Source organism: Penicillium daleae (genome assembly GCF_028827525.1).
Source record: "Penicillium daleae strain IBT 16125 chromosome Unknown utg000006l_segment0_segment0, whole genome shotgun sequence".
Lineage (NCBI taxonomy): Eukaryota > Fungi > Ascomycota > Eurotiomycetes > Eurotiales > Aspergillaceae > Penicillium > Penicillium daleae.
Window position 1 is genome coordinate 2,945,129 of NW_026623154.1, and position 15,901 is coordinate 2,961,029.

Consider the following 15,901-nt stretch of genomic DNA (forward strand, 5'->3'; position numbering starts at 1 on the left):
GTTAGTGAACGCCCTACGAGTCTTAGCAGGCTGTTGTAATGGAGCAGCAGCTTTGCTCGCGATATCCACCTTAGAAAAAACATCAAAGAAACAGTCCCCGACACGTTAATCGGCGACGATATCTTGTCGCGAAACCCTGCAGAAGACACCAGATGGAATGACGAGTTCATCCGACCGCCATTATTGATCATCAATATAGCATTGGGATCTTGGATCTTGATCCTGGAACGAGGCCAATCAGAAAACATCAAGTCCTCGTGGCGTCAGCGCGGGACTCTGCTGATACATGCGAAACTCCCAATCTGGTAAGCGCTCGCATGAAGAACGAAAGAGTACGCCTCTAGATATCGGAAAGATTACAGCCCGATGAATTTCCGGCAGCGTGATGAACTCAGGTTTGCGAGGTGATGGAGGCTGAGACTTGCGGGGGTATGCGTGGATGCATCTTTCGCAGCCCTAGGGATACTCCACCCATGAACCTCGGCTTAATAGCGGTGGTGTACGAAGGACAAATCAAGAACTAGAATAAAGAAGTGCCTGACCCACAGGAAACGTCTGACTCAGGTTCGACTGGTTAGTGCGTCTCGGCATCCTGCGTGTCAGACAAGGATTCAACCATGATCCTGGATTTGGGGATAAAGAAAAAGTTATGATTGACCTGAATCGGGTCTGAGTCAACCAATCAGGAAGTTCGGAAACGAAAAAAAGACAGCGAAATGGTCCAATTTCAGCACTGCCTGGACTACGGATGATACCACGTGTGTATGTAGATGGTGGATCAGGTATAGGTCTTTCCAGGACGAATTAGAAACATGGCGAGGCCCTAATGAGGGATTCAAAGTTTTCAAGAGGGCGTGATGAGAGAGTTCGATTTCCAACGCAACCATCCACCACGAGGATAACGAACTAAGACAACATGAATATTAAGATGTAAAACGGTCATTGATTGGGTAGTATCCTTGTAGAAGAAATCAAATTATCATACTAGATCCACTCCTCTTCCATTGAATTCGTCCAAAGAAAATTAAACTTTTACCAGTTCAGCTTGACCTGGCATGCATCGATGTCGTATCCGCCACAAAAAAAATCAAAAATTCCCATCACGGAATGCAGGCAGTCCAGATTGGGCAGAATCTGACGTGTGGGGATAGCCCTCTTCAGAATGAAGGGCTGCGAGGGGATCTGAAGCCGGCACACCCATAAGTGGCAGTGTCTGGGATGCTGGATTCAACCACGGCTGCTTCCCTTTGCCCTCGTAGTCAAGAGGTGCATCCAAAGGTACCAGCTCCATATCAGGCGGCGTAAGCTCGGTATAACTATCGCTGAGTCGTTGCAGGAACTCCGGATCGAACCCCATCTGCACCAGCGGATCAGGTGGCTCTCCATCTGCATGAACAGAAGATGACGAAGCATGGCCGGGTAGACTGCTGCTCCAATCAGAGATGAATGCCGGCACGCCAGCTGATATCATCCCTGAGCTTCCTGCGTAGCTCCCTGCTAGACTTCCCTGTCCACTAGGTGCGGCAGAAGAGAAGCCTGTTGGGGGATACGTGGGGCTTCTTAGACTAGGGCTAGACACAGCTGGGCTGGGCAGGGCACCAGCACCGATTCCCCTTGCCAAAAGATTGGCTTCTCGTGGGGGTTTGCGCACACCACTGTGGCCAACGAAAGGAGGCTGCAGCCCAAGATCAGATAGTTGAAGTTCGTCGTTGTTGGCAGGAGTTTCGAGGCCGGTCTCCCGCTTCAAAATTGTGAGCCAGAGTGGATTGTCGGCGCATGTTTGATTCCAGGGGTCATCGTCATTCCCATAGATGATTCGACGCGCCTCAGTTTGTAGCATCTCATCGTTCGGGATAACCCCTTGGGCTGTTTGGTTATGAATGTATGAAGTGAGTTCACGTGAGAGGCGCATGTAGCAATTGGCGTCATCTGGTACTCGAAGCTGCGGTGAGACACCGTCTCCTTGTGCTTGAACGGTAGTCCAGGGATCAGGGGACCTCCATTCATAGTCAATGAGATATGGCGGAACGGCATTTTCGACTCGCTCTTGGATTGATGGCTCAAAGCCCCAATCTCCTTGCCATTGGGCCATGCTGGCACCGTTCTTGAAGTGACCGGCAAGGTGGTCCACGCGGTCCTTCCAAGTTTGCATCACAGTTCCGCAGAAACCGCAGCGAGAGGTAATCTCTGTAATGCTGCTTTGCCACTTCTCCATACATGGCTGAAACTTGGTATTGTGCATTAAGCGTAAATGTTGGTTCAGGTGATCCTTCCGATAAAAAGTCCTCTCCTGAAGAGACTTCTCTTGACAGCTAATGTAATTGTGTATTTCAAGATGATCCCTATCAGGATTAGCTGCCGAGCAGAACACGCAACGAAGTATACCATTCTGCTCTGTTACACCACCATGAGGAGAACATATCCACTTCTCCAAGATCAAGTGCATAGATTTTTCATGGCGTTGCCAGTCATATTTGGCCGCGAATGAATCAGTACAGAAGGTACATTGGAAAGGACGAACCGCCTTGGCCTTCTGGTGATTGAATGTATTGGCAGGTACAGAAGGTTTGCGGCGGCGACGACGTTCCTTACGATCCATTGAACCAAAGGAAAGGGAGGATCGATGGGAGAATGCAGAAGCAAAAGAGAGGTCAGAAATGGATGACCGACTGGTATCCAAACTACTGGCCGAAGCAGTATATCTTTTATGTTCTGAGCTTGCGTGGCTTGACTCATTGGTACTGGACCCCGGGCGACGGGTCCTCACGTGACCAGGATGGGTCCGGCGTTGACGCGAGGGATCAAATGGAGGATTGGCCAAAGCACGGGTAATATCACTTATAGTAGCCGGCTCGTTTTCAGGAGGAGAGTACTTCCAACGTTCAAGAGGGGTCATGAGAGCTGGATCTTTGGGATGTCGCGACTGGCTAGGAATGTCGACGGCGCCTGGCACAGTCGAAATGGGGCCAGTAGGAGGCCGAACTTTGCCGCGTCGTCGAGCGTTTGCAAGCCAATTGGAGATTTGCGTTAGAGTTAAGCCCGTATTGTGCTTCAACTCGTCTTTCTCGGCTTCATTGGGATAAGGATTCTCGTTGTGATCACGTAACCAGCCCTTGAGGATCGTGACGGCCCTGCGAGAGAATCGAGTGCTGTTTTTGCGAGAACGCGCATCGGTATCGTCTCCAAAGGCACCGTACGAGACAGATTTGAGTGCTCTTTTCCCCGTTAAGCCACCTGTAGGAATGTAGGCATTCTCTGACACGGGATGTAAGGTCTGAAGAAATTTGCCAGGAACTTTGGCATGGGTGAAACTGCATTCACGGTAGAGCGAGATACAGCAGGTACATCCATTCTGCATCACTCCACGTTTGGCGACAAAGCAGTCCAGCCCCATTCGCCGGCAGAAGTCACAGGGTTCCTGGGCTCGGAACATGGGGTAGACTCCGGTGTCCTGATCGGGGCGGATAGAGTCGCCCACAAACTGTTCGGCCGACTCCGGCACGGGGGCATTATCAAGAAAGTCCAACGACGGGTCCTGAAGCAGCGAGTCAAATCTGGCGTCCCGCTCTTCAGGCTCATCAAATTCAAGATCAAGCGAGGCAACATCGTCGCTTTGATGGATTGATTCATGGGCCAACGAGGCGCCTTCAAAATCAAAGTACTCCATCTGGGACTGCGCGCCTGGCGAGAGGGCAGACGTGAGGTTCCAGGAGTTTGTTGCACAGAGAAAAGAGAAATGAACCACTCGGAGATATATGGGAATCAAGTAAGGCTCAGGCCACGGTGGAGAGACTGAAGATGCGAAGAAAGAGTCGGTCTGCGAAGAGGGCGTATCCTTGGTCTGGGGTAGCGGCGAGAGGCCACCGTGGTTGGGTGAATAATCATTCGCGGTGGGGCCAGCAAAGCCGATTTCTGAACCTCCAAAGCTCCGGCACCGCCAGCCATGTGCCATTAACACGCTAAGAATCCACCGAGAGCCACTTAGATCCGAGCGATATTACCATAATATTGGTTCATTCCTCCCCGGAGGCTCATGCAGGCAGCACTTCGGCCATTTGGAGGGCTCGTGCTATCCTGCCATGTCTGATAAGCAATCAGTCATAACCAAATGTAATGATTGGCGTGTCTACCCATCCAACGAGGAGGGGGCGCTCGTGTCCGCAGCATGGGTCAAGATTCGGGATAGCCGATCAAGGACGACAACGTCATTTTGAAGATTGGCTGGAAGCGAACCAGAGGGCCGGAGAAAGGGTCGAGGTTCCGGATGATCAGAAGACGCTGCACCTGCACGCCCTTCGAATGACAACGCCAAGCCCGATTGGGAAAGGCTTGCCGCGGGGCGGGGCTCGGGTGGATCTTCGGTTGGCTTCCATTCCGTCGGTTTGCTCTGTTTGTTCTCGGCCTTGGCATGCCCGCTCGGGCTGTTGTGATTCATCTCCCCCGCGATATCGGAGTAGTCCGAGACTTATGCGTCGAGTCAAAGGGTCGTCTTGTTCGTATTATGAATCATTTATGAAAATTCTAGCTCGAGTCCGACCGGACATACTACTATCCACTAGTGAGCGTTTAATTCTCGACTCCGAACGGAGTAGAAGAGTCATCGACTTGCTGTTTCTCGGGATTTCGAGAAGAACCGCGGCTTATTGTGAAGAATCTGATAGGCCAATGGAATCCCCGTTCTGTCTGAGTTTGAAACCCAAATTCAGAGTCATATCAATACCAGTGTTGATCATAACTTCTCCTTTTGAGGCCATCGCGGGCACTCCATTCCTAAAACTTGCGCTGTGATCAACTAATACAGGCTACGACAGTATGATTCTGCAGCAACTATGCACTAGTCAACTATTATATTCATCTCTGGCTCCATTTGGAGCCCAAACGTTTCAGTATTTTCATTTCCACCCCGATCACGCAGTTCTTCGGCAATGTCCCGAGAAGACCTGCCAAAGTCCGTTTCTAGCCGTAGTCTCAAAACAGGTATGCATGCAGCAGATGTTCAGCAGCCAAGTCAAGTCCTCGGCTCAGGCTCCTCGATCAAAGCCAATTATTGAGTTAACAAAGCAAAGGTCGATCGAAGCCCCTTCTGGTAGGTACGCTTCCGATGATTGCCCGTAACTGGGGCCAACGTCCTTCTATCGAGTATCAAATCACGGTTTTCTTGGGTTTGATCTTGATCATTGTTGTTCTCTTAGACTCAATTGAGGTTAAAGTCTATAAACTGTACTGGTTATAATGTCTGATAAAAGGCTCTGGCCATGGTTCTGAGAAAGTATTCCTCAGTGTGGCTTAGTCTCTCGCCTTGAATCTCACTAGTGAACTTTGGGGGCTATGATAATTTTCAGATGGAATGAGTACGAATCTATCAAGAAATTAACTTCCCGTCTCTCGCTCCCGCATGATGTCTTCTCCTTTCCTTTCAATCATGCCAGGCCCCTTGCTTGGAAATCCTACAACGTCATTCTTTTTATGGTTCTTGATCTAGCTCTTGATTTTGTTATGCATTATAAAGCCATTAAATGAATTTAGGAGAGCTCCTGCTCCGAGCCATCGCCACTCATCTCACGACCACCAGCACCGTTATTTTATAACACGCGTTGGGCGGCCGAAAAACGGGTCTCGCTTTACATCACCGGAGCCTGATTCATTTACATATTGTTCGCCTAACCACCCTTAGCAAACATAAAGAGGCCGTTAGCCGCGTCCGCTACGTCGTATTAGGTGAAGTCCATAGCGGTGTTTTGAGGTTTCTAGTCCATAGTCGGGTTAGAGGTAGGGCCATTCCCGCTATTTTTCTTAGCAGCTAGCGCGGTGCGGTAGAATTCGATGGTGGAAGGAGTGGCCCGCCGCTTTGCAGTTATCGCAGTAGCGCCTAGGAGTTAGGGCTCGGGGCCGGGAAGATGGAGCCACCGCCGCCAGGGTCAAGCCTGTCCGGAGCATGACTTATTAGGAGTCGGGAAGCCTCTACCAATACTGATTTTCTATTTCAAAAAAAGAGGTACCTCTATTCTAACCATTCTGGCATATATCGTTCAGGGCAGTCGATCAATGTGTATGTCAATAATAACTAATAGAAATTGGTCTATATTTGTGAAGACTACGGTACTAGTGACACATTGTTTGAAACTATACACCTATTAACCTTTATATTCCGATTATCTCTTTCACTTTTAGATCTTAAAACAAAGTACACAAGAGCTAAAGATATAATTCCTCGATTCTGTCCTAAAGAAGGTAATGAATATAGTTTGGAAAGAGAAATTAAAACACCTATGTTAGGAAGGAATAATGAACTAGCTTTTTTAGAGGGATCTTGAAGCATAAGACCAGCCTTTTGTGGTAGCTCGGCCTGACTAGAGGGTGGAAGTCAAGCAGCAGTGGAGAATTATTAATATCTGGAGGCAACGCCACTTTTTTATCATATTCCTAAAAACAATATAAGGCGCTAAAATGCTTAATCAGTCTTGAAGCAACCTTTGGATACTATTGGCTTGCTAGATGGCTCGGAGGCTATCAAAAAAGGGGAACCTCGTTTGCTATAATGACCCTAATCTATCAACTTATTTTTGTATCTCGGGAAGTTGGCTAATAGCCACCTCAAGACTGTGATAACCACTTGTCCGTTACATGATTTAATGTAGAGAACAATTGAGCCCACATGAACCGTCACGAGAATAGGCATGGTGCTCGAAGTATAGTAGGCATGAGTCGTGAGGGTATTTCAACCTGTGATTCTCCATTCTCATAGAACGCACACAAATTTCATCACCAACACACAAGCATCGGAGTTAGGTCTGATCCCACTATTTGCTAGATACAAATTATATCGGGTCGGCTCAAAATTGAGATGTAAAGGCCAAGCAGGTAAGTTCTTCCAGTGACTCAAAAATGGACCTTGTGGTTGCTGCTTTCTTGGTATCTTCACCGAGAAGAAAGTACGAAATGCGTAAGAAAGGGCCGTATCAATAGGCCTGTCGTTTTTGCGTTTTCGTTGTGAGACTTTTCCAGAAGAAGCGCACGTCCAGTCAAGCGATAATACTACAAAAGATTTAAAAGATCACGTCTATGGCCGGCCTTGGCTGTGATATAGAGTATATGGCTTCAATGCGAGTCTCTCGCAGGACCGGGTATGATATTTTGAGTCAACTTTGTCCTCAACGGGCTTTTACAGTTCATCCGTCTAACTAAGGACAACTCAAGTGTGAAGACTTCTTCGTACACCTCTGGGTGCCACAGCGATTTGTCACTCGGCTTTAGAACCCCCTGTTTCTTCATTGGAGAGAAATCAGGAAAATTTTAGATTAACCCTGTTCATTTATCCTATCCTTGACTTACTATGTCTTGAACCCCCGCTCTACATTCTTTCAAATGATCGTATCTCTGTCTTTGGTCGATGCAACTACCACTGAGCAAGTTGCTCTGAGCCCTGAGTGAGATTATGAAGTGACCATGGTCCTTGTCACTTTCACAAAAGCAGCGTCGGGTTGGAGAGAAAAGCGTTGGCAAGGGAAACATACGCTTCGGAGTGTTTGCTCGGAACGCGGAATACCTGATAGAGCCAAGTCGGGTCGGCTTCATGGTCAAGGTTTGGCGCCATACTTGACGTGATATTGAGTGCGAAATCCAGTGTTCGAACCCATTTTTAAGTATCTAATATAGACCATTCTATATCCGTATTTCCACAACACCCACACAATACATGAATCCAAAAGTCTGACTGGAGTAGAAGGTCTTCAGGCCTGCGGCTGGCGTTGGCTATATCCGCGAATGTCACGTGGTTGTGACTCACCATATTTGACCGCCCTTACTACCGTTTTGATTCTGCCGGTTTAATTGCGGGGTGATTCCGCCTGGCATTTTCTCTGCTATTTTCGTTTTTCTGTGGTTACCCCTCATATTATTGCTCACTCCGAAGTCGACCCCTACTCCTTCATCCTGTGAAGATGGCGTTATCTGCAGAGCAAAGATTTGATCTCATCCGCGAGAACCTCGGCGAGATTCTCAATCCTGAGCTGATTGAGAGTATCCTCAAGGAGGGGCGCAACCCTCGTGTGTACTGGGGTAACGACTACCTATCTTAAACGTGTGACCTACATGGCCAACTAACATAATCTTCGTTTCCGCTTCTAGGTACTGCTACTACTGGCAAGCCTCATTCCGGATACTTTGTCGCCGCGCTCAAGATTGCCCAGCTGCTCGCCGCAGGATGTGAGGTTGTCATCCTCCTTGCCGATGTGCACGCATTCCTGGACTCCATGAAGGCTCCCCTCGAATTGGTTGAGAACCGTGTCAAATACTACCAGAAAATTATCACGGCAATCCTCGAGGCTGTCGGCGTGTCGACGGAGAAGCTCGAGTTTGTGCTCGGCAGTTCCTACCAGCGCAACTCTGACTACGTGATGGACGTCTACCGGCTGGCCGCTTTGACTTCCGAGCATGATTGCAGGAAGGCTGGTGCAGAGATTGTGAAGCAGTCCACCAATGCCCCATTGAGTGGTCTGCTATACCCCATTCTTCAGGTCCTCGATGAGGAGTACCTTAAGGTCGACGCAGAACTGGGTGGTATGTTCTGGCATATATCTGCTGCATCTGTCGCACTTCTAATCAGATGAGTAGGTCTCGACCAGCGCAAGCTTTTCGTGGCGGCGACAGAGTGGCTGCCTAAGCTCGGTTACCGCAAGGTAAGAACATGCTGCTTCTGTCCACTTGGGCAACAGGAAATGTCTAATGTGAATCCATTCCCTAGCGCGCTCATCTCATCACGCCAATGGTAGCAGGCTTGAGTGGAGGTAAAATGAGCTCTAGTGTTGAAGGTAAGCAGGACTCTAATTCTTTGCAACAATGACCTTTCTCACTCCAAGCAGATAGCAAGATTGATCTTCTTGATCCCCCGGAGGTGGTCGCTAAGAAGATCCGCAAGTCTGAGGCGGTCCCTAAAATCGTTGAACACAACGGCATTATCGCCCTGGTTGAATTTGTTCTCCTTCCCGCGGCCGCTCTCGCAGGCACAAAGGAATTCCGCGTTGAACGCCGGGATGCCGAGCCCCTGATCTACACCGACATTCAACAACTCAAGGATGATTACGCAAACGATATTGTATGTGATCAATGCTACAAAATTCGATGAAAAGGGAACGTTTACTAATAATCATTCAGTTGACCCCCCAATCTCTCAAACCTGCAGCGGCAGAAGCTCTGACCCGTCTCATGGCACCTATTCACGATGCCTACCAAGCCTCGGCCGAATGGCAAGAGATCACTCTTAAGGCCTACCCTCCCCCAGTTGTCCAAAAGAAGCAAAAGAAGGTCAAGGATAGGGGCTCCCGCCACCCGGGCGCCGCTAAGGAGCAGGAGCTCCCTGAGCGCCCTAAAGAGGAGTAGGATACAGCTACTTCTCGGCAAATAGCCTTGTCCTGAGTACATTCTGATAAATTTTCAAGCGTATTGATGCCATAAAATGATATCACATATTCAAATACGGAGAGAAATGATGGGGGAAAGAGGAACTATCTATAGAGATGTCTCATTTAGGTGCTAGCACCCGGATGTCAATCAGTAGATACCCAAACATTCAAATCAATAGCAAATACTTTCATGGCCACTTAGCAGCACAATGGTGATAATGCGTCACAGGAATGTACACCATCATCAGACGATTTTCAGCAGGTAATCAGCAATATATGATAACCCAAGTTAATACTGATTGGGTGCAGTGATATCTAAACAAATTTCACCTTTTCTGGGAATACGGGATTCCATCAGCCCAGGTAGGCTTTGGAATGTCAAGCCTGTCAAGCAAACAGAACCAATATTCATGTGGTTTTGTATAATCGCCTGTCGGTCTCCAATCTGACTATCCTGAAGACTTTTGCCGATTCATTGGTGGTACACAATCTCTATGACTGACACTGTTTCACCATTTGTCAAACAACTTCTATTATCAAGGACAATAGCCTATCTCATTACATGAGGGTGCACTTGTCGGGCCCGTTCGCGCAAACTCCATCGGGAGCCATCTGGTTCGAGGTAGGTGCACCAAATCTCTCGTGGCAGAGCAAAGAAAAGTAGGCCTCCTATAAGAGCCACAAATTAGCGCTGAAAGGTCTCGACTCAAGTCTCGTGGGTAACTTACAACAACAAACCACGCGTAACTGTCTGCATTTTCAATTGGACCCAGCAGAACGTCCTTGGTAGCAGCGTACCTCCCATTCTCTGGCTTATCCCTGAGTGCTCTTACTTTCTGGGGCCCATACGCAGGATCATCCGTGGCCTGCAGCTTGTCCGTAACCTTGGCTTTCTTGAATGGAAGTTCGCTGACCTCGAGAGTGTGGCTGCTTTCTATCAGCAACGTAACTATTTCAAAAAGGTTTCATATCACTCACGTCAGCTCATGAATCAGGATATAAGCCAATGGCGCCATTTTATAGGACACCTTGCCATCCTTGAAGGTCTTTTTGCACTGGGCCGCATCCGTCGGTAGTCCAGAAAGATCCGGATACTTGAACGGATTGACCCTATCATTGTCGCAGAAGTAGATTGATGTGCCACAGTTTCCTCCAGAAACCGTGTACGCCGCAACACTGCTCGGCTTCCCATCAGCATCTTTAGCGGAGCAGCTCTCTTCATCGAGACCATTGCCAATCGTCATAGCTATAAACAGAGCGGAACCAGTCCCGGGAGTCTTGCCAGGGGGGTAAACCATGTTCGTCAACACATCGACAACGATTTCCTGCTGGGTAGGACCTCCAGCTGTCTTTTTGTCGGGACTAAAGTAGTTACCAAGTACTATGAGTGCCGTTTGTTTATCCCAAGATTGGGCCTCATCATTCGAGTCTTTGGCTGTGAGTGCCTTGAGAACACGGGATACCATAGTATCCATATCCCTAAAGGCCTGCGTGATTTGACTGATTTTCTGTTTGTCTCCAGCTTTACTTTGATCAAACCCTTCCCAATCTTGCGGTATATCGCGAGCGACAATGGAGTTCGTTTCTCTAGTTTCCAGTCTGAGAATTATTTGATTAGTCAAATATCCCAAATGCTTTTCAATGGTCAAAAGTGGAACAAGCGAGGGGGACGTACGCCGGTTTGTCTATATAGAGGGCCGTGGCTGAACTGGCCCAGAAGGATGCAAGGCAAATAGCCTTAGCCCAGGAAACACGCATGCTGAAAGAAAGATGGCGGGACAGTGGTTGTTTAATCGGTATCCCAACGTTTTAACGTGACTTTATGAACAATAGACGAGGGCAGAAAAAAGGGGTGAAATATTGATTTTATAGTCAACGAGCAATTCTTCCCGACGACAGATTAAGGGTCCTCTCGCGTGGCCCCCATGAGGCCGTAACAAGCGCCAATAAGTCATTTGATATATTTAGACTGTGACAATATCCGAGTTATGGGAAAGAGAAATGGCCCCCCAAAACTTCATGAGGGCTAAAGCACAAAGTTATTTACATCCAAAGGCCCCCAAGGTAGCAGTGAATAGTTCAGAAGCGGATATAAAGTGGGCCTTGGCAGGGTCTGCCCCCACTTCGATGCGGGCCAGCTTGTTTGCTTCGCCCCGTCTAATGTAGTTTCAGGCATGCAGTCTCAGATCCCGCCCCAAATTCTTTCCTTTGCCCAAGATCGCACATCCTAGATTGCATTCTCGTACCTGAATCTGAAGAGCCTCGAGTGGTGCTAATTCTCGACAAGGCCACCCAACTACCAGCCGAAACGTGGGGGCGGTCCCCGCGTTACCAACCTCTGGCAGGGGAAAGCACCCAAGGCTTACTCTGCTTTACGCTCTTTGGGCTTTCACACCCACATCGATAGAGCACCTATTCAGGGGCCTTTGGCCAGATCCCATCATGGGAATCCTAGATCTTCCCAACGAACTTCTCTTTGAGATCATCCACTTTTTGGAATACGGCTGGGATTTGACGGCGTTTGGCGTGGCTAATCGTCAACTCCATGCGTTTGTGAACACATACCTCTACCAAAAAGTACTTCCCGATTGCAGCAATGCAGTGCTGGAGTGGATTGTCGACAAGGGCAATGAAGATGCTTTTGCTCAATGCCTTGAGGCAGGTATCCTAGCATCTGTGGATAAGCCCACCGCCACGAAAGTACTGAGAAAGGCAATATTCCTTGGGCACGATCAAGTCCTTGGACACCTCATCGAAAGTGGAATCACTTCCATTCATAATGAGCAGGAAACTGGTCGCCTCACTTTGTTATCTCGCGACTTGGAAACCCCGCTTTCTAACGCCGTGACCTGTGGACAAATAGCTGTTGCACGCGTCCTGGTTGCTCACGGGATTGACGAATTTTCTACTGAAAGAAACGAAAAGTTGTTATCATTAGCTGCGACGAGTGGAGAGCTTGCGATGATGAGGTATCTTGTGGAGGAGGTAGGCTTGGATCCGAATGAAGAAACCAGAAGTGAAGATACAGCATTGTGCTCCGCTGCCGCTTTCGGTCAGAAGGAAGCAGTGGAGCTCTTGCTCGAGCAAGGAGCAAATCCAAATCTGCTGTCTGTAGATGGGGATTCCCCCCTTATGATCGCAGCCAGCCAAAGTCATATTGATATCGTCCATGTCTTGCTTGCGCACGGCACAAATGTGAATCCCACTCCAGGTGACGGAAATCTCCCTATCTACTCTGCAATGAGGTGGGAGAAAGAAACAAAGGTGGCCATGACACAAGCCATTGCCGAGAAGATGGATCTCGATTTACTCCGGGAAGGACATGAAAACCGAGTGACACTCTTGACGATTGCCGCCACTCTTGGTAAAGATGCACTCGTTCAAAAGCTGCTCCAGGAAGGTTGCTATCCAGAGGATGGATGGTCAGAAGGGATACTTTATCTCAAGCTTGGGCGTCAAGGACCCCTAGAATGGGCTGCCGAGGCGGGACATGACTCGGTTGTGAAGATACTACTCAAGCACGGTGTCAATGGCAACCATCGAGAGCCTTTGGAGCGTGCTATACAAAGGGGACACCTAAAGGTCGCCGAAGTCCTCCTTGAAAAGTACTTGGAGGAATTTAGAAGAACAAGTTGGTTTAACGACCTTTTATTTTCGGCTATAGAACACGATGCGTGCTTCGAGCTCTTACTTGACCACGGGGCTAACCCTACCGATGTTGAGGAACAAGAAGAATCTGTACTCCAGCGGGTTCTCGAGTCAGGACGTCCATCACTTGCCCAAGCGTTACTCTCCCGAGGCTTTCCGCTCAAGTTCCCACTCTCAATCGAAGGGCATAGCGTGGGGTTCCCGTGGCTAGACGCCAGTCGTGGAGGTTTGGCGATGGTCGAATTCCTTCTCAAAAACGGACTTGATCCAAAAACTGCGCACTATCTCGAAATGGAATACTCAGTGATTGAAGCAATACGACGAGAAAATGTTCAGGTTGCTAGCTTTTTCTTGAAACGAGGCATCACAATCTCTCATATGGATATCCTTCCGGAGTGCATCGCCCAAGCCGCGCTCCTCAAGAGTTCCGATTGCCCCACTGAATTGTTCCTTGATACATTATTAAGGAGTGGTGTGGACATAAACTCTCGAGATCAACTACAGTATACTTGTATCTGGAAGGCTATCGCCGATTACCATGCCAATCAACTAAATGTCCTTCTGCAACGGGGCGCAGACCCCCGCCTCCGAGATAACAATGGATACAGTCCTTTGAGATTCGCAGCAACACAAAGCCCGTCGCTCATTCGCTATGCGACATGTGTTCAGACCATCCTTGAATGGTTTGATCTCCACTGGGCCGAGATATCCGCCGAGGAGTCCGAGGAGTTATACCACGAGCTTTATGAAGCAGAAGCTGCGGCAGTAACCAATGGCAGTCGAAAGACAGCTCGATTGCTGCAGCGGTTTCGACGTGTTCATTTTGATCGAGGGTGATCATTGAGGCCTTGTTCTGCTATGGTATTGTTGAACCATCAGGCTAACGTGGAGCCAAGAATATGTCAAGGGAAGCTGGCATGGAATTAATTCTGGCTGGAATTTGAACCGGGTTTCGCATATTCCTTTCAAGCGTTTTATTGTATCATTTAACCAATTCAATTTCCCAGTCAATAACTCAGGGCCATGGCAATGTTGATCTAGTATCAGTGGACTTGTGAGTACTCTGAAGACCTTCCCTCAATCACTCTGTGGCTCCTTCGCATACCGCTTTGTTGGCGCACATTTCCATCTCAGTCCGATATGGTGTAGTGGCTAACATCGCCGTCTCTCACACGGCAGCCGGGGGTTCGATTCCCCCTATCGGAGTTACATTTTGTTTTTTTCTGTACCCATAATCGTCGCAATGAAAATTTTTGGGGGTTTGATGAAGCCATAAAAATGTCCATAAATCTGTGGGGTCGTACCAGCCAATTGCTGCGCTCTGGCCAATTCGCTGACCAATCAGTACTCATCATACGTTTGACCGCCTTTGCACGTGCCAGTTTCTGCCATTTTGCCCCATCCAAATTTCTTTGTGGATCTTGCCGCCTTCCGAACAACCCAGACCAGAAAGCCGCTGCTTCATAGTTTCATTGGCACTTCTCTTTGGTTCCTATCAATAGTCACTACCCTGACCTACCTTTACTGCAAAGAGTCCACACGAGTGGCAATTGGCCCTTGTTTTCGAGAGTACCATTGTAGTCGTTATTCGGCTTGGTCACGTGTGTGTATTGACAATGCAGGGTATTGCACAACTATATCTAGATTAACGATGGGTGATATCGAAGGATTGGACTCGCCTTACTTGAGCACTTGTTAGAGTTCGACCAATTCTAAGCAACTCCGACAGGCGCAAGTTTCTCAGGATGCGCTTGCCGCCAAATCTCAACTTCACCACCACCGCAGATAACACCAACACGCATGTTAGAGAGAAGATTGTGCGCTGCGTTGGAGTGATTATAAATTCCGACATTGAAAAGTGCAGTGGCATCCTTCCCAATACCAGAGCTGATGAATGCCTTGCTGCCAGGATGCTCATTGACACAGTCCGTCACATAATGAATCATACCGGCGATCGCAACAAGGGCCTTCCCACTGCGAGCATCTTGCAGAAACCCATCCCAGGAAAAGACTGGCAGCTTCTCCAAGGGAACTCCGCAGTCAATTTTGGCTCGTTGTTGGTCAACCACCTTCTGCAGTTGCTGAACACGGTTAGAGGCCAGACCCAGTTGCTTCCACATCCAGATTGACCATTTTGTTGGGTCATACTGCCACCATTCGATGGCGTTGCGATAATCAGATGGGAACTGCGACAGTCAGTCTTGGAAAATCAGCAGGACCGACGACCCAAGCAAACGACATTAATATACTTACTTCGTGGCGGAAGTTATGGTAGCTCTCGCCTAGCGTCATCAAGGCAGTGAGAACATGATCGAGAGGCGAGTTTCTGACCTCCTGACTTAGTTTTCGCCATCGTGGTCTTGCTTTTCGGCAGTGTGACGGTTTCGGGGGTGATTGATCGGCAAGCCGGAGGAATCTAAAGCGATGAGGATTGCATGGAAAAGTACAAAGATAACGATGCAAAAAATATCCGAATATAAAGCCATGATTATAATATGATTGTAAGATGCAATCTTCTACTTCGTCGAGCTCATGTATGGGTGTGTTGACTACTCAGTGCTTAGTGGACTACTAACTAACTGGATGAATTTGTTGGGTGGTTGGGGAGGACGGATGTTGGTGTGTTGCTTACCCATACCCGCAAACTGACTTCCTTGTGAACCGGGCATTAAGAAACCAATCGAAACCAACACCACACCCGTTTCGCAGTTTTACTTTTCATTCATGAGACCATAAGTCCAACCTTGTGGAATTTGTTGACGCATTATTCTTATGATTCTCGGGTATTCGCTGGATGACAAAGGCCTATTATGACGTACGGAGAAAGTTCCAATAGCCTAGCGCGGGTCTTT

General features: G+C 48.4%; 5 protein-coding genes across 5 annotated transcripts; 2 read left to right on the forward strand and 3 right to left on the reverse strand.

Moving 5' to 3' along the window:
- Positions 1 to 1,087: 1,087 nt before the first annotated feature.
- Positions 1,088 to 3,952, reverse strand: N7458_006759 (putative homeobox and C2H2 transcription factor; the record flags this gene model as incomplete). Its single annotated transcript, XM_056910141.1, has 1 exon — positions 1,088 to 3,952. The coding sequence occupies one exon, from the start codon at positions 3,950 to 3,952 to the stop codon at positions 1,088 to 1,090; it is 2,865 nt and encodes a 954-aa protein (XP_056765845.1).
- A 3,988-nt stretch (positions 3,953 to 7,940) lies between these two features.
- N7458_006760 (tyrosine--tRNA ligase TYS1) lies at positions 7,941 to 9,378 on the forward strand (the record flags this gene model as incomplete). The annotated part of the gene is made up of 6 exons (XM_056910142.1): positions 7,941 to 8,058; positions 8,128 to 8,559; positions 8,614 to 8,678; positions 8,744 to 8,810; positions 8,862 to 9,094; positions 9,154 to 9,378. 6 exons carry the CDS (start codon positions 7,941 to 7,943, stop codon positions 9,376 to 9,378), a joined length of 1,140 nt encoding a protein of 379 aa, XP_056765846.1.
- Positions 9,379 to 9,959: 581 nt separating this feature from the next.
- Positions 9,960 to 10,867, reverse strand: N7458_006761 (uncharacterized protein; the record flags this gene model as incomplete). The annotated part of the gene is made up of 3 exons (XM_056910143.1): positions 9,960 to 10,070; positions 10,130 to 10,328; positions 10,380 to 10,867. The coding sequence occupies 3 exons, from the start codon at positions 10,865 to 10,867 to the stop codon at positions 9,960 to 9,962; spliced, it is 798 nt and encodes a 265-aa protein (XP_056765847.1).
- Positions 10,868 to 11,843: 976 nt separating this feature from the next.
- Positions 11,844 to 13,886, forward strand: N7458_006762 (ankyrin repeat domain-containing protein; the record flags this gene model as incomplete). Its single annotated transcript, XM_056910144.1, has 1 exon — positions 11,844 to 13,886. One exon carries the CDS (start codon positions 11,844 to 11,846, stop codon positions 13,884 to 13,886), a length of 2,043 nt encoding a protein of 680 aa, XP_056765848.1.
- An 875-nt stretch (positions 13,887 to 14,761) lies between these two features.
- Positions 14,762 to 15,464, reverse strand: N7458_006763 (cytochrome b5-like heme/steroid binding domain-containing protein; the record flags this gene model as incomplete). Its single annotated transcript, XM_056910145.1, has 2 exons — positions 14,762 to 15,235; positions 15,303 to 15,464. Coding segments are annotated over 2 exons (636 nt in total), but the record flags the coding sequence as incomplete, so codon positions are not given.
- Positions 15,465 to 15,901: the final 437 nt, after the last annotated feature.